This window comes from Tenrec ecaudatus, chromosome 9, assembly GCF_050624435.1.
Source record: "Tenrec ecaudatus isolate mTenEca1 chromosome 9, mTenEca1.hap1, whole genome shotgun sequence".
Lineage (NCBI taxonomy): Eukaryota > Metazoa > Chordata > Mammalia > Afrosoricida > Tenrecidae > Tenrec > Tenrec ecaudatus.
In genome coordinates, this window is record NC_134538.1 from 159,005,432 (window position 1) to 159,029,382 (window position 23,951).

The following is a 23,951-nucleotide window of genomic DNA, read 5'->3' on the forward strand; positions in this document are numbered from 1 at the left end:
ATCTCTGTTGGTCACTAAGCAGCTCTCACTGAGCCCTGCTTACTTTGCCCAGTTGTGTTCATGGAGCCTTCCCAGTGGACAGCTACTCCCCCTGAGAGCTCCTATGGGGCTCTCCACTCTGGCCCCCTCAACCTAGATGAAGGAGCAGAAGCCCAAGCACACACAATTGGCAGCGTCAGCATCTTGAGTATCCCCCCTCCCCCTCCTGGTGCCTTTGCCTCTGAAGCTGATGGAACCAGGTGTCTGTCCAACCTGCAAGTCTCCCCTGGTCTTGCTACTAAGCTATTTGAATCCCTCAAAAAGATTTGAGATGCTTGGATTGAGAATCACCATATGGCAAGAAGACCTCACCTAGGTGCCCTGTCTGTTCAGCCACTGAGCCCTAAGCCCTAGTCCACTTCTGCCTTAATCTCTGGTAGAACAAGTTCCGACCCAGAATCCTGCCAAAGGAATGGGTGCAATCTCTGCCTGGTGCTGGGAGTCACCTGGGCGAGGACACACCAGGGCGATCACCAACCCCAAGCAATCTCCCTTCGCCATTCTTCTCCGCCACTCCCCCACAGTCACCCTCTGCCCACTGTTACTGGTAAGTGCCAGAAAGTTTGTTCCGACCCCATGTACAACAGAGGGAAACACTGCCCAGTCCTGCGCTACCCTCACACCCACGAGGCCCTGTGAAAGGCGCCAACAGCCCCGGGTGTCTAGTTGGGTGTCAGCGTTAGGGCTTTCTCACCAAGTTGCTTTCAATGACCAATATTTCCAAGGGAACACAATCCCCACTGCATAAACTTTGACTCTCTAGGGGCATGGAGTTTTATCTCTTTATCTAAAGAGCAAAAGAAGGGGCCAGGGACCATCCTAATGCAGGTCCATACATGTCAGAGCTCAGTCATCTGTACTGGGAAGCAGGGGCCAGACACCCAAGGAATCTATTTAGACTAATTTCTGGCCAGGCTGTGTCACATGACCCTGGCTCCTGCCTTTGAGCTCAGTTCTTTTGGATTACATCTTTAATCCAGGACATGTAGCTGAAGATTCTGGTGTAGATGCTGACATCTGCTCTCAGCACACAGCCGTCCGTCAAGGCCAGGATTCCATGGAGCGTCCCATTGCACACAGCTAGGGCAGCGGTAACTTCCTGCAAGGAAGAAGACACCAGGTTATCCTCCGGCAGGACAAAAGGTATGGGGGGTGGGGGTGGGCAGGTTCCAGAGGACACTCAGGTCTGGAATGTTACTACCTTGCATGCTTGCCTCCTGCCAGGTACAATGCCCAGGCACACCATGCTGTCTCGGATGTGGTAGGCCCTGTAGGCTTCCTGGCACTCAGCTTTGGGGACCACTGAGACCTTCACCATCTGCATTGAGTCTGGGTCTTTGGCTACAGGATAAAGAGACATCAAAGCAGTACTCCTTGAGTTCTCTTCAGAGGGAGCCGTCAATCGTCATTGTTCCTTTCCTATGTTTTTCTTCCTCTGGAAGAGGAGAAGAGATCAAGCCATTGAGAGATGTGCAGCTAGGAGCCAGAGGAGTTAGGAGATCACCAGATGAATGATGCGAAGTAGATCTCCAGATGGACACAGAGGAGCAGAAGGTCCTCAGATGGATGCAGAGGGAGATCACCAGATGAACAGGCAGGAGCAGAGGGTCATTCAATGAACAAGTTCTTGTTACACTAGCTTCTGAGGAAAGCTCTATGCCAATAGTAAACACCCCTCCAATGAGTCGCCTAAAAATATTCCCAGAATTTGAACAATTAAAGCGCCCTTTGAGATGGAATTTTTAAAATTTGATTGGATTTAGAGCTCTCTAACCGATGTCTACAGCCAGAACACTCCCTAAAGGCAAAGATGGCAAGACTTTGCCTCATTTTGTTTGGGCATATTTCTGGAGAGACCAGTGCCTGAAAAGGGACATCACGCTTGGTTAAGTCAAGGAGCAGAGAAAGACCCTCCTCCAGGTGGGTGGACAGGGCGGCTGCAGCGTGGACCTGTGCGGGACAAGAATTGTGAAGGCGGTGTAGGATGGAACGCTACACATGGCGTTGCAAGGAGACAATGACTCAGTGCCATCTCACGGCCAAAGAGAAACAAATCAAGCTGACCCGTAAAGGACAATTTCTACTTTATGATATTTTCAGGAAAATGTACTCCATGTCTTGAGGGCATTTACTGACGGGCATTAAAACAGGTTTGTGTGACAGCAGCATCCACGGGATCCAGGGAAGGTCACAGTAAATGTGCCGAAAGGGACATGGTGGAGGCCCCTGTTTATAATGTGAGGCAACAACACAGTGCAGATGAAACATACTCAAACAAGCTGACTCTTGGAGAAAACCAGCGCAGTCATTGTCCATAAGTGACTGTGAAGTGGTGCTAAACCCCACTTCCTGCACTGACTGCTACCGCGGTGAATAGCTGCAGACAGTTGATTAGCGTTTGGGTGAACACTTTGCGATGGGTGAGCAGGCAGATTCACAAAACTCCAACAGAAGACTGTCTTCATGTGCTCAACTTTTTTGTTCAAGGAATCTGCTCTATGAGTGTAAGAAGAAATCGGACATAAGAGAACATCTAGAGCAGGAGCTTCCCATATGGGGAGAACACTGCCAATGAGATTTGGGTTTTATTTTTAAGTGAGGGGCAGTCTTGGGTCCATTTTCTGAGGAAATGAGTGGATGTGTAGAATGTATCGATCCAAAATGCTTCTTTCTGAAATACGGAGCCCTAGTGCCCTAAGGGTTATGCATTAGCCCGCTAACCACAGAGTGAGCAGTTCGAAACCACCAGCTGCTTCATGGGAGAGACTAGGCTTTCTGCTCCCGTAAAAAGGTGTTATGGTGGCAGAAACCCACAGGGCAGTTGCATCCTGTCCTGGGGGGTCGCTGTGAGTCGGAACCAACTGGATGGCAGTGAGTTCTTTCAGACATATTTCCCTTGAACTTTGAACTCTCTCTATCACGGTCTTGCATAAGGAAAATCTGAGTGAGCACATTATTACGTTTGTGTCTCTTTTGTGTTTAGTGCACAAATGCTTATTTTGCGGTGTTCCAATGCCTTGTGCTGCTTTATTGCCTAAAATAGTTTGGACAGATTTGATGTGAACGTTGCGTCTGATTTTTGTGTTAGGTCCGAATGGAAGGAACCTGCTTTAATACATAGATTGGGGCTAGAATACTAACCATCTCTTTTCACTGACCCCATATCTCCTGTGTAGGATAGCAAATGGGAAAGAGAGAAAGAGGGAAAGGCTGCGGGTCTCCCTCAGTGATGGCAAGGGACAAGCACAAGAGGCTATAAGAGAGCCACACAAGGTAGAATTGCACAAGCTGAGAGGACCCAAAATCTCAGTGACATCCAGTCCTTCTAACTTACAGCAACCCTTTTGGACAGAGCAGAACTCTCCCTGCGGGTTTCCAAGATTATAAATCTTCATGGAAGTAGACAGCCTCATCTTTCTTTCTCAGAGTGACTGGTGGATTTGAACCTCTGATCTTGCAGTTAGCAGCTCAATGTTTAGCCCATGCCAGGCGGGCTCCTCTAAGCATGTCTACTTCTCAGGAAAGAAGGAGGTTCTACCTCGTTGGCACTTACAGGTAAAGCACAGGTTATAGGACCAGGTGGAGACAGTGCATATGGTACTTTCAGGGACATCCTGGTGAGGCAGGCTGACCAGCTGCACATGGGCATTGAGTTGAATCTCCCTTCTCAGCTTGATTAGCATGAGGTCATTCTCGATGGACGTGATGGTGAAGTGTGGGTGGTCGATCATCTTCACATAGCCAATCACTTGAGCATGGATTTCCCGGTGGTCTGCTGGGTTTGTAGCTCCCAAGACCACCTTCAGGTTCCTGAAACAATAGGGGTGGGTGTTCATGAGAGGATTTAACACAGATGGCTTACCCGCCCTTACGGGACTTTCTCAGCTCCTCCCCTGGATTACCACACCTCTTCAAAGGGCCCCCCTAATTTTGCTCTACTACATCCCAGACAAGGTTCTGTGTCCAAACTCACCTCAACTCACTGCCTTTGAGTTGATTCTAAATCATAAAGACCCTGTAGGACAGGATAGATCTTCCCCTGTGGGGTCCAATGCATAACCCACTATGCCTCCAGGGACCAACCTAGGAATCCCCAAAGTAGGGTGGCTGTGGGGAGACCATGACTCACGGAAGGTTGCAGTGGGCTGATGTAATGACCCAGAGTGGGTGGATTAGAGCTCCTGTACAGGGCAGGTAATCTGACTTCAGGTAGACCAAGTAGGGAGGAGGGACTTGTGCATTCTGGTATCGTAGACTGAACACCGAAGCAACTGGGAAGAAAGGCAGATGCGAGAAAAAATGAGAATTTCTCTCCCTCCCCGCCCCCATCCCTCCCGGAAACCAATGAAGAGCTAAACACTTTATCAAGGGATCATGGGGGAGGGCGGGAATGAGCTGATACCAAGGGCTCATGTGGAAAGAAAATATTTTGAAAATGAAGATGGCAATATATGTACAAATGCACTTGACACAATGGATGGATGTATGGATTGTGATGAGAGCTGTTAAGAGCCCCCAGTAAAATGATCTACAAAAAAAAAAGCCAAGTACATTTTTTGTGTGTATGGACACCAGGTTTGCCCTCCTGTGTCTCCATTGATGTTATCTGTAAACTCAATAATAAACAGGCTTAATTTTCTCTCAAAGAAGAAGAAATATATAATAGAAACCTATCTCCTTGAAGAGATAGAAAGCATTTTCCTTTTTAATTGTCAGCAAAGATATTTCAGTCTTCAATCCTAGACTTCTTAAACTTGCCTTCCCTCTTCCCTGCCCAACTCAGAGGGTATGGTACTAAGTCAGCTCACGGAGACCTCAACCATTTCTCCCAACAACCCTGTGAGCAGGAAAGATGAGGTTTATCTTCATTTTATACATCAAGTAACTGAAATGGAGAAACATGAATGTGAAGGTAACAGCGTTACCAGTAAACCTCAGGCTGTCTGGCATAAGACTCCAAAGGATTTACACATTTATATGTATATTTAACATTTTCTACAGTGAGTAGAAATTACTCATTTATAGGGAGGACATTACTTCTCTTTATTTTTATGTTTTCATTTATTATGTTGCTCTCGAGGGCAGCACATCAGAGACCGATGCAGTAACTCAGTCATTCTCACCTTCCTTTACGGAGCGGTTCCTTCCCCATGAACATCACCTCACGGCCCCTTAAGGTTCCATTCAAACCTCTCCAGGGACTGCTGTGGGTTTAATCCCACAAAGAGGGCGTAGCAGTTAAACGTTGACGTTCTTTACTAGTTAAACTGTGCTACTGTTTGGCTTAAGAAGACTTCAGGGGAGATTTTTGGCTTAAAGTTTCAAATGATCTCAAAGAAATGGCCACAGCCGTTCACCCAGCCTTCATGCCTCCAGAAGTCTTGAGTTTATGATCATTTGAAATTCTGTTCTTCACCCAACCCCCCCTTTTGATGAGAACTCCTCTATAGAATTCCTGATAAAAAATGTTCAGTGATGGTCACAGGGCACCCTCTAGTTCTTTGGTCTCATGATAAAGGAGGTAGTCGTTTGTGGGGCAGTTTAGCTGCACATTTTATATCTTCTTATTCCTAACTATCCATTGTCCTCTGTTGCTCTGGGTGAATCGATATCAACTCTGGTGCCGTAGATGACCACTTGTAAGTTTTAAGATCCTGAGCTCCCTGCAATGGACTAGGAGGCAGAACAAGAATTAAGTGTGCTGCTAGAACAATTGACTGGGATGTTCCATGAAGCCATGCCTCAAACCCTCCAAACCAAGCAACCTAATCTTATTAGGTGCTTGGCTGTTTATCAACAACCCCAGCAGCTACTCGTTGGTGGCTGCTCTTGTTGCCATTGTACAGATATCGACCACACAGCTTTTGTGAATTCAAACTTTGTACAGATGCACAACTACTTGACAGCAATCAACTGGGCATTCCTTGCTGATCAGGTACAGATGCTTAGAAAATATAAGTATTGTGACTCAGGTATTTAAAAAAAAGAAATAATAAAGAAATTGAGGATGAGTTTCATCAAGGTAGTGAACTTTCATGAATGTATTCTTCACCCCACTCAACTTTTCCCTCTGCCCTCCAGTGAACTACTTCTCATTCTTCCAGGCTCAGCCCAGGTCTGCCCCATCTCTGGCCACAACGGCACAGCAACAGTTTCTCTCCAGCCCCTCTCCTGTCCCTCTCCACTGGCTCTTCCACAGCTCCCATTGGCCTCTCTTTTATTTCTCACAAAGCCTTTGAAGCTGACATCAAGGAGTTCAAGGGGAAGGAGAATGTTCTAAAACTGATTGTGGTAGCAGTTGTACAACAATAGTTGATGTGATTGAATGCTGGAATGACATGATATCTGCATGAGCTCCCAATAAAATGGTTTTGGGGAATTAAAAAAACTATACCCAGAGGAAGGGACGGTATTACAAGTTAAATTCAAAACACTTGAGTTTTATAAGACTGCACATGACAGTGAATGCCCCAAACCCATGTGCAGGTCCCCGTTCAGATTAAGCCCCTGGTGCATCCCCTCTGACTATGGCTCAGACCCAGGAAAGGCCTTGTTGCCAGACAGAGTACATGGCAAGGTGGATGGCTGCAATTTTAATGAGGTAAAAAAGGTGACACCTTGTCTCTGATCTCCCTCTTGACCCAATGAATACTAGCTCTAGGATTTGTTTATTTAAAGTTTTAAAGTTTTCTGCTTTGTTATCGTTTTGGGGTGTTTCTTTGTTTCATTGTGTCCTTGTTTGTTTGACCATTTGTTTGTTTTCTGTCTGATTTTGGATGGTTCTCTGTACATGAAGCCCAGATTAGGAAAACCTACAGAGGCAACAACTGGGTTAACAGATTCAAAGGTACAGGACCAGGGAGGCTGACAGGGAAGGGGGAGCTGGCAGCAAGGAGGACAGATGTTGTGGACTTGATTGTGGTAATGGCGGCACAACTCTTATGAACGTGGTTGAACTAGTGAAAGGTCTGATGTGTGAACTGTATGTCAGTGAAATGGTAAAAAACAAACAAACTAGTATTTGGAAAAAGAACCTTAGGTTTACTTTTGGACCCTAGGGCTGGCTATGTGGCCATCAGGATTTCTGGCCACTGAAGCAAAAGTGGTACATTTAGGGCATATGGCACTATGGCCCTCGAGCTAGGATGGGAGGTGAAGGAATCTAAGTGGCAGTACCAGAGAGACCAAGTAACAAGGTCTGAGAGAGGGAGAAAAGCAGACATTCATCAGCAAATGATCACCCAACTTGCTGTAAACCTTGCTCTAGATGGCACAGTGAACAAAGTAGAGAGCGCCGCCTGACGCGACACATCCCAAGGAGCGCAAATACTGAAGGATCATCACAACACGTACGTAGCAGGATGCCCAGGCTGGCAGGCAGTGGGTGCGATGGGAAGAGGTATCAGGAAGAGAGAGAGGTATGTGTACACACACGTACACGTGAATGACTGTGATGCGTGCATGTGTGTGCATTGGACGTCTGCTTAGAGTGAAACAGGGGACCGCTGCAAGGTTTTGTGTAAAGGGGAATGAGAATTTCCTGAAATAAAAGCATACTCGCTGCTATCAAATTGATGCTGACTCATAGAGACGATACGGGACTGGGTAGTACTGCCCCTGTGGGTTTCGGAGACTGTGACTCTTTAAGGGATTAGAAAGCCCTGTCTTTCTCCCCTGGAGAAGCTGGTCATTTTGAACGGCTGACCCTGCAGTTAGCAGCCCAACTTGAAACCACCACGCCACCAGGGCTCCCACATAGAAGTGCAGGATATAGCATATAGAAGTGATGGGCATGGAACAGAGTCTCCCAAAGAGGCGAGACTGCCTCTAGCATACAGTGCTGGAACGATCCAGAAGGAGGCTGCCCAAACACACACACACACACACACACACACACAATGCCTACAATTTATCCAGGCTGATTGGCTATAGTATAAAAAAATTAATTGACAGGGGTTGATGAGTAATTATTTTTCTGGAATAGGGGTAGTAGGCCACATAATTTTGGGTACTTTTGGTGTAAGTTATAGAAGTAAAAGGCCTGTCGAGAAAACAATCGAACTCTCCAGGCAAGAGGTGGTGGCTTAGACCCTAAAAAGCAATTGGGGAAGGATCCCTGGTGGTGAAGTAGTTGGCAGCTAACTGAAAGGCTGGCGGTTTGAATCTACCAGCCACTTTCAGGAGAAAGACGACAGCCTACTTCCATAATCTTGGAAAAGCCTAGGGGGCAGCTCTACTGTATCTTGAGACGTCTACAGATCAGAATGGCTTTGATGGCAATAGACACACACTGGGGATGGTGAGGATTATTTGGATTTGGGGTACGTCTAGAAGAAAGTGCCAAGATTGCCCAAACACATAGAATGTAGGGTATCATTTCTGCCCGAGATCCTAGACCTTGCTTGCCTTGGAGGTCAATGTCTTTGAAATCTTGCTGCCAATCCCTGTGCCCAGTGTTCATGCTTTCTCCTCCCCAAGTACTGGTCTTTCTTTAGATAGGTCTAGGACCAGGTGTAAGAAGTAAACCTGATAGGGATATCCAGTGGAGATAAGAAGGAGAGTCAGTACTCTACCTAAAGTTTAGAACTTTTTTTTTTTGAACCTGTTTTTGCTAATGCCTCTTACTTCCCCCAAGATTCCTCTTTCATAGGTAGAACGAGGAATGCACGGGCACTCACCTAGCAGGTTCAAAAGAGCCAAGAGAAGGGTGAACTTCATCATAGTGTCCAACGTCTTTCAAGAAATAAGACTCAGCCGAAGTGTCCAGAGTCAGAATGGAGACAGTGGAGAAAAAAACATTGAGTAAGAAGAGGTCCTGGTGTCAATAGGAAGTAGCTTCTAAATCTTCTTACCGGAGGACAGAATTTCTGAAGATATGTCCATCAGGTGAGCAGGAATGGTACCAGGTTGTGCAAGGGGCCAGAAATGACTTTTTCTGACCTGGAAAGAATGTTTCTGAAAGCTGGAGTGTTACCCTCCTTCAAGGAAGAAAGTACTTAATCTGTAAAACGTGGATGCTCATTGTGTCTCCACAACTCTCTCCTGTCTGGCCTCTTTGTAAAACTCTGAAGCCAGAGCCCAGACCTTATGTAGGATGCTGGCCCCTCCCGTCTGTGTGATGCTCATCCTCATTTATGTGACATTGACACTTACCTCCACTTCCCAGTCCTCTGCTTGGCATGAGGTCCTCTCATTAAACCAAATAACCAACCAACTAACCCACCTACCTACCCACCCACTCAACCAACCAAAAAACAAACAAACTTAACAACCAACCCAGTCTGCCAACCAACCAGCCAACTAATGAACCAATCAACCAACCCACCTAATGTGTACTCAGTGTTTAGTGTTGCAAGACCTCAATTTAAGAACTAGTCAAGGTATTTATAGAGTGTTTGGGATCTTAATAGGCAATTAAGATATAGAGCCATTACCAGTTAAAAGTCAAGGCAGAGTTTTAATGGTGTGTCTTGAGTCAGCATAGTGCCTCAAAAAGGTGTGTCCAGTTGGGGTTCGATCAAGTGCAATGCAGCTGAGAGGAAGTACAGAGAGCTGAATGAAGGTTGAACAAGATAGTGGGACAAGAGCAAAGTAAAAGGAAATAGAGGAAAGAATTAGGAGGCAAAAGACATTTATAGAGGTATAAACATAGGCATATACATATGTATACATATTAACATATAATGATAGGGATATAGGTCTATGTACATATATTGATAGGTTATGTATTAAGGTAGCATACAGACATTGGGCCTCTACTTAAGTACTCCCTCAATGCAAGAACACTTTGTTCTACTAACCTGGCATTCTCTGATGCTCACTTTCCTGACATGATCGCTGAAGATAAAATAGGTACATAAGAAAATGTGGTGAAGAAAGCTGATGGTGCTTGGCTATTGCAAGATATAGCATCTGGGGTCTTAAAAGCTTGAAGTTAAACACGCATCCATCTAGCAGGGAAGCAACAAAGCCCACCTGGAAGCAGCACACCAACCAGTGTGATCATGGGGTGTAGATGGGATCAAGTATCAGGCTACCGAAGCTCCCAAACAAACAACCAGTTAGATGCAAATGAGGGTGGTCAGAACAAAGACCCAAAGCCCATTTGTAGACAATTGGACATCCCCTCACAGAAGGGTCACAAGAAAGGGACAAGCCAATCAGGGTGCAGTGTTATAGCACCAATGAAACACATAACGTTTTTCTAGTTCTTTAATACTCCCTCCCACCCCACTATCATGACCCCAGTTCTACCTTACAAATCAGGCTAGACTATAGCATGTACACTGGTACAGACAAGGGCTCTGGACAGACAGAATCCAGGACAGATAAAACCCTGAGCACCAATAATGAGAGTAGCGATACCATGAAGGTAGGGGAAAGGTGGGGGAAAGAGGGAGAAAATGGGAATAGATCGCGATGATTGTGTGGGTGGGGGGAGATGAACAACAGAAATGTAGGTGAAGGGAGACATCAGATGGTATGAAATATGAAAGCAACAATTATTTATAAATCATCAAGGGTTCACAAAGGTGGGAGAGTTGGGAAAGAAAGGGGTTAAAAAGAAGAGTTGATACCAAGGGCTCAAGTAGAAAGGAAATGCTTGGAAATTTTGATGGCAACTTACGTACAAATGTGTTTGATACAATTGATGTATAGATTGTTATAAGAGCTGTAGAGCCCCCAATAAAATGATTTATTAAAAGAAAAAAGAAAGGTGTGCGCAGTGATCTGAATCTTAGAGGATGGAAGGACAATCGTCACAGAGAGAAGAGGGGACGTGATTGCAGGAGGAGGAGAGACTTGGGGAAGGTGCTTTCTAGCTTCTTAGGGGAATGGTAAAAAAATAGCACAGACTGAGTGGCTTCAAAGAGCAGAGATCTTATTTTATCTCCATTCTGGGGCTGAAAGTATATACACCAGTGTCCTTTCTGTGGCCTCCTAGCTTCTGGCGGCTGCTCCACCTTTGGGCTTCATTCTATTTAGATTCAGCTATCACTGTTGTCACGTGGTATCTCCAAGTCCGTTTTCCCTTGTATAGCAGACTCAGAAGGATTAAGGCCCACTCTACTCTGCTATGACTTATTAACTCAACTAATCACTTCTGACAACACAAAGCCAAGTAAACCATTCTCCACACAAGGTCACAGTCACAGGCACCAGGGATTCAGATTTCAACACATCCTTTAGGGGACACAACTCATTCCATAACAGACATGTCGTTTGAGGATGTTTTTAGACTGAGCTTAAAGGCAGAACAGAGGGGGAGATGTTTAAAAGGTCGAACAGAGAGGAAAGGATCTGTTGTGCTTGAAAGCTCTTAGTGTTAGGTGAGACTGAGTACGCGTGGCAGGGATGAGCCATGAACAGAAATGAGGGCTCCCTTTGCGTCTGGATGACACAAGAGCAGGCAAGTGAAGAAGCAGACTGTTTGAAGGTGGAAGTGGCAGAAGAAAAGACTGACTTGGAGCTTGTCCATCTAGCTTTATTTTCTAGGTAAATGGAGAGGCAAAGCCAGGCTCTGAAGGAAGGCAGGCCTGTGCATGGAGAGGGTGATGTGGGCTAGGAACGACCTGCCCCACTAGGCTGATGACTTAACTGAGATCCTCTGAGAATCTTAGTGTCACCACTATATGGTGTTTGTGCAGCCATCCTCACAGCTGGGTACAGAAGGAATCGGGGAAGGTGAGTTGTAGAATTGGTTCAGGGCTTCAATTTTCAATGCAGGTACAAGGAAAGGAAAAGGTGGGGTGCAGAGGTCCGGGTCCTTGGGTGTTGATCAGCACGTTAGATGAAGGTGGCAGAGTTCTAGCTTAGATGCGGGCACTGCAAAGCAAACCATCTTGATACTAGCCGTGCCCCTCCCTCGTTCCTCATGCCCATGCTGTCTAGGAAGTAGGTGGTCTGTCTCCACTGGATGGACTGAGGACAGCAGAAGCATTGGCTTTGGGGAAGAGCCGAGGCTCAGGTGACCCAGATGCCTCTAGGACACAGGTCTCCTAGAGAAGGGAGAAAGTCTAGGGGGGCATGTACAAGACTCCGTGAATCATGCGTAGAGGGGATTGAGCTGGCAGGGCGAGAGCACTGGGCAGGTGCACAAAAGCCAGAAGCAGAAGCAGGGAGAGAAATACAGGAATGTGGCTGTTAGAGAAGGCAAGAAAGCAGAATTATCGTGTAGTTTGGATTGGGCCAAGAGTACAAGACAAAGAAACAAAACAAAACAAAACAAAACAACAAAGCCCCAAACCTACTGGCATCAGAACTTCAACTCCTGGGGACTCTGTGTGTCCGAATACAGCTGCGGCCCCACGGCTGCCATCTTCCGGAAGCAGACCGCCAGGCTTTTCTTTCAGGGTGGCTCTGGGAGGACTCAAACTGCCAACCTGTGGGTCCGTATTGGACATTTCACCACTGAGAGAGCAGCAAGGAGGAAGTGTGTGTTTCAGAACAAGCCTTAGGGCTGGCTCCGCTGTTCACTTTGGTGGGGAGTGACAATACCATTCCCGGGAGAGATCAGTGTCCAGGAACCCTTCTGTGGCTCTGAGTGTCTGCAGGGATGTGGGTCTGACCCTTCCTGGTGGAATCCCATTGTGCTTTACTTATGACATAATTTTCATCCTCTTCTCACTCTCCCTCTGTCACCTCTTCAACAGACCACCTCATCTCACACCGTTTCTCCACTGTGTCACCTCGGACTCTCCTGTTGCTCTCTGGCCCCATACATTGGGTTCAGCAGATCCCCCCCTGACTCTCTCTGCTTAGCTAGCTAGCCACTGGACCTAGGGTGCCATGCATTTCTGACCCACATGCCATTGTGGGAGGCAGACAGAGCCCTCTCCAGAGATCCATGTCTTTGTCTCCAGCAGTCTGCTAGAAATGACCACGTGCATGTCCCTCAGGTCCCCAAACCTGACTGTACTCCCATTCCTTGCAATGAAGCACTGGTCCTCCTTGGGTTGTCATTAAAAACCACTAACTACCCTGAGCGAAAGCAGATGCCTGAAAGATACTCCAGGCTCCATCTGTTTCTCCTTTTTTAATTGCTTTAAAATTTTACTATATAGATTTATTCGTCTTATTATTTTTTAATCATTTTATTGGGAGCTTGTACAACTCTTATCAGAATCCACACATACATACATTGTGTCATACACATTTGTATATTTGTTGCCATCATCATTCTCAAAACATTTGCTTTCTACTTGAGTTGTTGGTATCACCTCATTTTTTCTTCCCCCTCCCTCATGAACCCTTATTAATTTATAAATTATTTTTTTCATGCCTTGCACTGACTGATGTCTCCTTTCATCCACTTTTCTGTTGTCCATCTTCCAGGGAGGGGATAATATGTAGATCCTTGTGATCACGTTCCTTAACCCAAACCAACCAATTGCCTTCCAGGACCACTGCGACACATGATGGCTCCACGTGCTCAACAGACGTGTCAACAGCGGGTCTTCCAGGAGCAGACAGGCAGGTCTGTCTTCCAAGCCACCTCTGGGTATACTTAAACCTCCAAATTATTCAGTGAGCAGCCAATCCCACCTATCCTTTGTGTCACCCAATGATTTCTCCTCTACTCTTAAGCATGACTTCCCAGGGAGGACATCCAGTGGTCTTGTCATAGATGTAGCGATGACCCTTGTGGTGAAGTGGTGACAGTTCTCAGCTGCTCCTGCAGAGAAAGTGAAGCAGGCTGATCCTGTACAGATCTATAACTTGGAAACTCTGTGAGACAGTTACTTCTACCCTGTTCTACAGAACTGTGAGGAGTTAGCATGGATTTGAGGGCAGTGGGTTGTTTTACTTAATGCTCACCAGGAATCATTTTAATTTCTTTATGGAGAAGGGTAGACTCTTTAGCGTCAAAGTCTTGCCTACCTGTATTGGATCATCTTTAACCATACTCTCTCTCTTCCTTGACCCATCATTTATTTTCTATCCCATGCTGTTCATTAGTCACTCGATGCCCATCTCTACTCTGGCACTTGTCACCAGTGCTGCCATTGACTCACCAGTGACTGAGACCATGACTTATTTTACTCATGCATACCCAGCGCATGTGATTCCCACAAAAGAGCTGGTGGTGCAGTAGCTTCTCAATGAAGGGGGGCTATTGCTTGATTCCCCCATCGTTCTCTCCAAGAGAAGGTTCCTGACATCAAGAGTCATGGCACACATTCTTAGAGATTTTTTATTGTGATTTCATGTTTACTCTCTGGACTCTGCTCAACAACACGAAAGACGAAGAGGGTTGGGCTCCTTACAGACACACGAGGAGCCTGCACGCAGGGCTGCAGGGAGGAGGGGCGTCACTGGGTGTCAATGATTTTCATGATCCATCTTGCATACGGATGAATTTCTGTGAAGAAGGCTTCATTGCCCTGGGTGATGCTGCCTTTGGCCCAGGACAGGATCCCATGCAGTCGCCCATTGCAGATGGCAGGAGCTGCTGGAACTTCCTGCCAGAGAGAAAGCCAGAGGTCATGGGGCTCTGTTGGTGGGGACTGTACGTGAAACCCTAGAAGTGGCTTATGCATTAGCAGAGGACCCTCTTCTTGAGAGGTGGCAACCTGTCTTCATGCCTCATTGGGTCTAACCATGACTAACACAGCTTTGACTCAACCTGAGTACGAGGAGGAAGAGAAAGAACATGAGCCCAGCTAAGTCCCTCTCACCCCGAAAGAGGCTCAATCATCAACTGCTCACTCTTTGGATGAGTGTGTTGTAGACTACATTGCGTCCCCCAAGAGATATGCTGCAAATAGGCAGTGGGGAAGTGCTCAGCTGCTAGCCTGAAGGCCAGAGTCTTGAACTTACTGGTTACCCCTTATTCCTATGGATAGAAACTCATTTGTGTATTGGGTTCTTGTGATACTAATGAGAGATCTGTGCAGTGTGTGTTGTAAGGCAACCATCTGTGAGTCATAAAGGCACTGGTTTGGCACGCATAAACCAACAGAGTTGGGGAAAGCAGATGCCCGACCAAGAAAAAAAATCACCAAGGAATGGAGAAGCCAATGGTGTCAGTAAACAGGCACATACCTCTAGAGCTGATAGAGGTCAACCCTAGAGCTAGTGCCCTGAATTCAGATTTCCAGTCTCCTCAACTGTGAGAAAATAATCATGTTTGTGAAAATCAGCCACTGGTGCTACCCTGTTTCCCTGAAAGTAAGACATACCCAGAAAATAAGACCTACTTACAGTTTTGCTCTCGCTGAAATATAAGGCAACCCCTGAAAATAAGATCTCCCTGATAATAAGGCCTCCCCCCCCCCAAGCTACCGTAATGCTGGACTCTGGACCTTAGCGGTGGGCGCCGTCAGAGCAGACAGAAAGTGCAAGGTCTCTTTTAATAAAACAATAAATGTGTACTGTATTCTTACTCATAGAAAAATAAGACATCCCCTGAAAATAAGACCTAGCGCATCGTTGGGAGTAAAAATTAATGTGACACGGTCTTATTTTTGGGGAAACAGGGTATTTCTGTTGGAGCTATTCCTAGTAACTAAGCCAAAGGTCATTTCCTGTGAACCCTCTGCTCCTCTTGCCACCATCTTGTGTACCTTGACCTTAGTTGATTCCTTCTGGGGCCTTCCCACACACATGATGTTCTTTCTGTTCTCCTGCATGAGCGTCTCCTGGCACTCTTGGAAAGGCAGGGAGTACTGGTGGATCCATGTCAGGATGTCTGCATCACCACTGGCTATGGAGAGAAGACAGGTGAGGTGCACCACACCACCCTGCTTCCCACGTCTTCTGAAGGACCATCCCCCGGACTGACGAACCATCCCAGAGAGCGGTCAGTGTGGTTGAACCCTCTGGCCCAGAATATTTTCTGGATACAGCAGCCACTGCCTGTTGCATCTTCTTATTTGGTGTTGTGTTTGGTAACGTGTCACCTGGATAAGGAATTCAGGTGCTGCAGAGCTTAAGCACACTCAGCTGCTAACCCGATGGGCAGAAGGTTTGCGCCCACTACCTGCCCCAGCGGAACAAGTCGAGGCAGTCACTGTGGAAAATACAACAGGCTCAGAAATTTCACAGGGCAGCTCTACGCTGTCCTACAGGGTCACTGTGAGTAAGAAGCAGCTGGTGGACACTGGCTTGGGGTCCCAGGACTGCCCTCTTGGTTGCAGGGCTGGTGGTGACTGCTTTGAGTTGGAGGACAGGTCCCATGAAAGCAATGTCTTCAAAGAGTTCCCACCTCCTGCCCCCTCGGGCCCCAGCCCACAGAGTCAGGACATACCGCTTGTGTGGTCATTCCAGGTCCAGGTGGGGATGAAACAGGACTCATTGAACGTCAAGGGCTCCAAGGAGATGGCAATGGTTCCCACATGGCGGTTGATGGAGGCAGGTTTCGAGAGCTTGACCAGCATCAGGTTATGGCTCAGGGAGGATGGGTGGAACTTGGGGTGAGGCACGGTTAACGAGTGATCCCGTCTTTGCTCGCTCCTGGTCAGTATGTTGGGCTGATAAACCCCCAGTCTGATTTTCTTGCTTTGGGAGGAAGAGGGCAGGGTGATGGGAGAGAACAGGGACACAGTATGTCAGAACTGTTGGAAACACCCCACGCCACCTTCTCCAGCTACCCGTCTCTCAGACCGTAGAATCCAAGTGATCTGTCTCTGTGTGCGAAGCAAGAGCAACCATAATTTACAGGATGATTGCATGAGAGGAAGTGCATGCAAAAACCCGACATGTCCAATTGTCTCCTGCTGACCCCCACATCAGAGAGAGATTGAAGTGTTAAACCCCCCAGATCCTGTGAGTCTGACATGATTTGGGAAAAGGGTCTTGGGGATGTCATCAGTTAATATGAAGGCATGCTGGAGAGGGGTGGGTTCTAGTCCTTTCTGAGTTGAGTTCTTATAAGAGAGAAGAGACGCAGAAGCAGGCGGCGAGGGGAGATGCAACTGCGAGCCAAGAAGCACCAGGGGCCACCGGGAACCAAGAGGAACAAGGGAAGGACTGACTTTCAGAAGAGTAGACAGAGAGCAGGGACCTAGCTAACACCCCAACAGAGGACTTTGAGCCCCCAGCGCGGTGAGAGAAATTGTTTGTGGCACTTTGTTTTAGCAGTCCCTTGCCACCAAGCCAGGCCCCAGCCACACAGCGTAATACTGTCTCACACACAATGGAGACACTGGCGTTTTCTGCTTCCTGCATGATGAGGCTCTGCAAGGCTCCTCAAGCTCATCATTGAGGCAGCCCATTGATGCCCACCTGGAGGCCCCTCCTCTTCTTCACCCCTCTCTGCTCTATCCAGCGTGGTGTCTGTCCTCCAGAAACGGACCCCTGATGCCATGCCCCCATGCCTGTAGCAAAGTCTTGCTGCCCTCGCATCTCAGGAGCATTCTGTCTGTACTTCTTCCTGACAGCTGACAATCCTTTTTATTTTGTTTTATGGCCATTTATCTCCCGCGGCTTATTTCCTCTCCAATATAAGCTCCACGAAGGAGGGAAAACTTCTGCCTGTCTGGTTCCCTCGTGGTTTTCTGAATGCGCTCCATCGACTGGTCCTTGGTCGTCAGTAAATGTCCGTTGAAGGATTGGATGGGATTCTCCTGACACTGTCCTAGTGATCACAGCCCTAACCTCAAAGATGTGTGACCTCCTCTACTGGGGAGAAGATCCTCTTTCTCCCTGGGGGTTCTTATCCCCTTGTGGTTCCCAGTTAGTCCTGTCGGGAAGGCAGGACAGCCAAGCTGTACATGCAGTGAATGTTCTCCCGTGGTGAAGAGCGAAACCAACGTCACGTGCATTCTGTGCAGAAATTGTTGGAGGGGAATGTAAACCTTGGTCCCAAGCACAATAAAATCTCTATCTGTGCTTGTAATGGGGTCTGGGGATGCATCCCTCTCCCCATCAGTGTCTGCGTTTATAGTAACAGCCTGCGGGATGGTTTGCCAGACCCACAGCTATTGGAGCAGAACCCCTCCCCCACCGCCCCCCACAGGACCCTGAGCAGAAAACTACTTACGGAAAAGGACAGTGAGCTGCTGTCAGCACCCACTCTGGGTGGATGAGAGTCCCCACACAGGGCTCAGGGCTGGACTTCAGGTAGGCTAAATAAGGAATGGTGAAATCTTCTGGCAATTTTAAGTCCTCTTGAAAATTGGAAGCCAGAACTGCTACTGACATCACAGGTAGGTGGACGGAGTCACAAACAGAGAGAAACAGCAAAGTTGAGAGGTTAGAATAGGCTGGGGCAGGTTTTCCCAGACTTCCACTCTGCTTTCAGTCAGTTAGAAAAGATTAAAACACAATTGGTTGGTTGGTGTGATTTAAGGTCTTCAAAATTAATACCAAGCTCTTGAATTTATATATTTTTCTTTCTTTAATTTGTTTTCTAATAGTTAAAATTATAACCCATGGGAATCACAGACATCATAGGAAACAGCCCTGTGCCTTCATGCGACTTATGACTCATAGTGGCCCCTCAGTGCAGAGTAGAATTGTTCTAGAATGTTCTTGGCTGTGATCTTACAGGGAGATGATGGCCAGGTCTCGGTATACTGGAAACACCAACCTTTCAGATAGCAGTCAAGTGCTTAATGTCTACACCACCAAGACTCCTTCTCGAGCTACCTACCTTACGGAAATCGACACAATGTCTCCCTGTTTGAGATGGGAGTATACTGAAGCTCTAAGTCACTACCTCATAGTCACTACCTCAGCTCACGACAATACTGGGCATGCTCATCATGCATGAGTGCTTTCATGTTATGGCGGTCTTGGGTTAACTTTTCCAAGTGTGAGGGTCCTAGGTACAAAATAAAATAAAATACTGCCTAACTCTGGCAGTGACAGCAGACCAGAGCACTGAGGCTTCTTGACCCCATGCCCATACCTGCCTCCTTCCAGCGCCAGGGCCCTAATGCCCATGTGCCCATGGAAAAGACAGTGGGAACTGAGGAAGCCACACACTCAGGAGCTGAGAGGGCTTTGGGGAGCTGAGACAGGGCCCCGCTGTGATCCACTATTGGTTATTAAAATCGATTCATTTGTTCCTGATTTCTGTAAACATGGAGCAAGCACAACATTGTGCCCGTTCTGCAGTCTCTGTGTGTGCAGTTCAGGGAAGCCAATAAAATCCGTCCCCAAGCCCCTTTGGAAAAAGGCCATTCTCCTAAATGAAACCTCAGCACGTTATCTCCTTAAACCAGTCAACTCTTTGTTCTTGTTTAAAGTGGACTTCAGCTTGTAAGGTGCCCTCCACTCCCTCTATCCGTGGCTTCCATCCCACCACATACAAGACCTCACTCACCAACCACACCCAGGAGAGCAAACACCAGGCGACACATCATAGCCGTGGTGGCCACCAGGAACACAGAAACGGGCCCAGTGTGACTTGTGCCGCTGTCCGTCCAGGTGTGCCTCTAGGAATAGCTAAGGAGGAGCACTGGCTGGGGACCGGGGAAGGGGAAGCAAGGACCTGATCTTTCTCTAGTCTGTATGGAGGGCCAGGGGTATCAGCCCCTCTGGGTGAAAGAGAGGGAGACAGACCTCAGACACACTATGGCTCCCCTTTGTGGTCTGAACAGGACCCCGGAGTCTGTATGTGTCAGGGACACTGCCCTCCCCTCTCTGTGACACAGTCTTGCTGGCCCCCTCCTCCCTTTGTGACTGTGGTCCCTCCTGTCATCTAACTGCCCCTGCCCCCTCAGAGTCCCTCTGTGGCTGGCAGACCCACATGGCACTGAGCTGTGAAGTATAGTTAATCCAAAGGGGCTTCAGAAAGCTGGTGGGAAAGTGGACTTAAATCTTAGTAGAATCGTGTGGTACCAAACACCTTAGCATAATCAACCATTTGAGATCAAGGCAGGATTTAGCCCGGGTTCAAAAGGTCGGGAAAGAAGGAGGAATGGAAACAGGAAGCACACGGAGGCAGCGGGATCAGGGGTTGAGGGGATGGCCATCATTGCTATGAAACAACACGTGTTGATTTGTTGGATGACAAACATGATCTGCTCTCTAAGTCTCTTGAAGTCTTTAAAAATATTTTTTAAATGCCAATTGACAAAGCATAGTTCCTCCAAACAATTTTCTACATCCTAGTAGGCTGTGGTATTAGACATTTAAGAGCAGCCATCTGAGGTGCATCTATTGGTCTCTCTCCATCCAAAGGAATGAAGAGTGATAAAAATCAAAAGACATGGATGGATGGATAGATGGATGGATGGATGGATGGATGGTGATGAGTTGTTTGAACCCCCCCAAGAAAGTGACTTGAAAAATATATTAATAAAGGTGCTATGCACAAAATTTTCAAAACACACCTGGAAATGCATAGTCCACTGAACTAATAGACCAGAAAATGAAGTTATATGGCAATGCAGCGGGGAGGGTCCTGCTGGCCTAGGTCTCCCATTCTGTGCGAGCTTCCTATGGGAATGCCATCTTGTTTAGGAAAGGAAGGTTGAGCCCTTTGATGGGGCAGTTGGGTGCATAGAAAGGAGCAGGGTTCAGGGGCTTACAGGGAGAGATTCTGGAAGGTCCGCACCACCTTTGCACTTCATAGGTGATGGAGCGGTGCAGGGGAGTGAGAGGGAGCCCTTCAGACATCAGGACAGGCTAGCCCATTATTATTTAATAATATTTTTAAATTACAGAAACAGGGTCATGAAAACAGTGAAAGCCCCCTTGATCAATAAGGACAAACCTACTCATCAGCTGTCACATGATATGGCTTGTTTTCTATTCGAAGCACACGGTTCTCTGTTATCAGTCTTGTGGTTAGAAGTGAGACTTGTTTGATACTACTGTTTTAGGCTGGGTTGACTAGAGAAACAAATCCAGTGACATTCATATATGTATGTGTAAGAAAGAGCTTTATATCAAGAAGTAATTATATATCGGGAAAATATCCCAGCCCAGTCCAACTCAAGTCCATAGGTCCGATACGAGGGCACACATAAGTCCCTCTTCAGAGTCACGCAGTCACAAGCAATGATGCAGAATGCATATCAACAGGCCGGTGGGTGCAAAGTCATATGGATCCAGTGGCGGTGGACACATCTCCAGGGCTCTAGCAGCAAACAGGGTCAGGCAGCAGGAAGGTGAAGGCACAGAGAGAAGGGGAGGTTCCCAGGACCCTCATATGAGAAGACCACACCCACAAGGAAGCGCCATCAGGCTGTGACCTGATTGACAGGCTAAACTCCGCCTGTACACTTTTATATATCTTCAAGTTGACATGAAAGTATGTAACGATCACACGTGTGCTCTTTTACTGGGCTCCACGGCAGGTACCTAAGAAGGTCCAGTCTAACAAGGTCTCAGCAGCAAACTAAAAAACTAGGAGCAGTACAAATGGGAACAAACCAAAACTAACCTGAACTAATAAATCTCACTGCCTTAGAGTCGCTTCTGACTCACGGTGACCCGGTAGGAGAGAGGAGAACTGTCCCGGTGGGTTTCTGAGACTGTAACTCTTCAAAGGAGTGGAAATTCTTCTCTTTTCCCCTCAAGCACTCACCTAGCTGGTGTCTAATGAATTCCCATTCGTGGGGACCCAACACGATGCAGAGCAGAATTTGTGATCCACTGGGTTTTGGCTGTGGTCTGAGAGCAGATTGACAACTTTCTGAACAGTCTCAGCAAGGACTCAAATGGTTGGCTGAGTATTTAACCATCTGCACTACCCAGGGACTCCTGTAAGGAGACCATAGAAATAGGAGATGCTAATTAAAAATTCTTTGAGAAGTTGCTCAATGGATGTGGCCTTAATTAGCTGCATGAAGTGACTAAATTATTTAAGCGATATTGTAGGTGAGTTGTACGTGTAAACACAGTGTCCAGGCAGGGTACTGTTAGAAGATACATGCAACCAAAAAGATAATTTTGATTAAGGGATTTGTGTCGCTGGGTGAGAAGAAGAGATCAATGGGCAGAGAAGTGAATCAGCTGATTCGTTTTGTGGGTGTTGGGGATCCATGTAAAACTAGAGCGAGAGAAGCATTGTGGGAAACTGCTGTTCCCTGAGAGAGGAGCCCTGCAGGCACTGCCAGGTAATCGTTGCCACGCTGATGTCAAAATCGGTTGTTCAAACCCACCAGCTGCTCCAAGAACAAAGTTGAGACTCTCTGTTCTCATAAAGCCTTGGGAATGTACATGGGCAATAGGAGCCAGAATCAATTCAATGGCAGCAACTATGTCCAAAGAGGTACGAAAATCCCACAGCTTACAGTGGACAGAAGTAGACAGTGATTAGACTATGCTCTGGTAGCATACGTTGGGCTTCTAACCACAAGGTCAGCAGTTTGAAATCACCAGCTGATGCTCAGGAGAAAGATGAGGTTTTCTACTCCTGTAAAAAATCGCAGCCTTGGAAACTCATAGAGCCTGCTCTACTCTGTCCCATAGGGTTGCTATGAGTAAGAATTCACTCAAAGACAGTGAGAAATAAATACTCGTGAGGTTAAAGTCTTTAATTGTGCTCATGTGGAACCTCTACCAAGGTCGAAAGGCAGCCATTCTAAAAAAAACAGGGGACACTAACTACATGGTTTAAAATCAAGAAAGGTGTCCACCTGACTTATATTCTTTTATAATACTTATTTGATGTGTGTCATGAGCAAGTAATCAGAGAGTTGAACAATCTGAAGAAGAACGTGGTATCAGAATTGGAAGAAGGTGCACCAAACACCTGTGATATGCAGACTTTGCTTACCGAAAGGGAAGAAGACTTAAAGCACTTGCTTTGATGAAGATCAAAGGCTAAAAGACTACAGCCTTCAGTGTGGATGATTCCCTCGCCTAAAGAAAATGAAAATCCACGCACCCGGATAATGAAATCCACCAATAAGGAACTTTATGACAAATGAAGAAGAAATCACCCAAGATTTCAGTTTACTTGGATATATAGTTAACACCAATGAAGTGGTCAAGAAATCTGCTGCAAAGACCTTTTTCAAGTGTAAAAAGAAGAGATGTCACTTTGAAGATAGAGGCGTGCCTGACTCAAGCCAAGATTATGTTTCATCGTTTTGCATACTTGTGGAGGCTGGACAATGAGGGCAGAAGAGGAACCAAGAAAGGAGGCTCTAAACTAGGATATTGCTGAAGAACATTGAGGATACCAACGACTACCAGAGAAGGGACAAAACTGTGCTGGAAAAAATACCGTCAGAATATTCCATAAGCATAAGAATGGTGAAACATTATGTCAGGCAGTTTGGACGCACCAACAGGAAGAATCCGTCCTACAGAAGGTCACCGTTCTTGTTAAAGTAGGGTGTCCATGAAAACAGAGAGATACCCTCAGCAAGATGGACTGATGCACTGACTGCAACATTGGGCTAAAACATAGCAAGAATGGTGAAGATTTCATAGGGCAACTTTTGTTTTTTCCCCGTTACTCATGATGTCATAAATGGAAATCCACGCGCATGAATCCATTAAAGCCAACTGGCCAGCACACAAGAACAAGAGCTGCAATTATCGTCCTTTGGGAAGTGTTCTCCTTTGTTTTGTAAATGAAGCCGTATTCTTGCATGGTGTAGCTTAATTCTTTGAGATGTAAAAGGGGCAGAGGAAGAAATCAGAGCCTGGGGACTTCTGATGCGCTGCCACAGAAACTCACCAAGGACCCGAGGAAGAGGGTGAAAAGGGAAACATATTGCCCCGTAGTGAACGGAGGGTCTTCCCATAGAGGGGGCACTCTGAATTTGAACTTCTAGCTTCCTAAACTGTGACAGAATAAATTCTGGTCAAATCCACCCACTTGTGATATTTCTGTTACAGTAGCACTAGGACACTAGGAGAGTGGGTGATTAGAAAATTTCTATTATTTGATTGAATGAATGATGGAATAGTCTTCAAGTTAATAGAGTGTTTTAGCTTCTTAATTATCAGTCATCGTAAGAGAACATTCATAATTTCAATCAAGGACCACTCATAGGCAGACA

General features: G+C 46.7%; 2 protein-coding genes across 2 annotated transcripts; both read right to left on the bottom strand.

The window, feature by feature from the left end:
- Positions 1 to 988: 988 nt before the first annotated feature.
- Positions 989 to 8,760, bottom strand: PRSS58 (serine protease 58). Its single transcript, XM_075557420.1, has 5 exons — positions 8,718 to 8,760; positions 4,169 to 4,310; positions 3,593 to 3,849; positions 1,241 to 1,380; positions 989 to 1,138 (listed from the first exon to the last, which is right to left on the bottom strand). Exons 1-5 carry the CDS (start codon positions 8,758 to 8,760, stop codon positions 989 to 991), a joined length of 732 nt encoding a protein of 243 aa, XP_075413535.1.
- A 5,591-nt stretch (positions 8,761 to 14,351) lies between these two features.
- On the bottom strand, positions 14,352 to 18,183 carry LOC142456227 (putative inactive serine protease 58). The gene is made up of 4 exons (XM_075557421.1): positions 18,023 to 18,183; positions 16,289 to 16,539; positions 15,606 to 15,745; positions 14,352 to 14,501 (listed from the first exon to the last, which is right to left on the bottom strand). The coding sequence occupies exons 1-4, from the start codon at positions 18,181 to 18,183 to the stop codon at positions 14,352 to 14,354; spliced, it is 702 nt and encodes a 233-aa protein (XP_075413536.1).
- Positions 18,184 to 23,951: the final 5,768 nt, after the last annotated feature.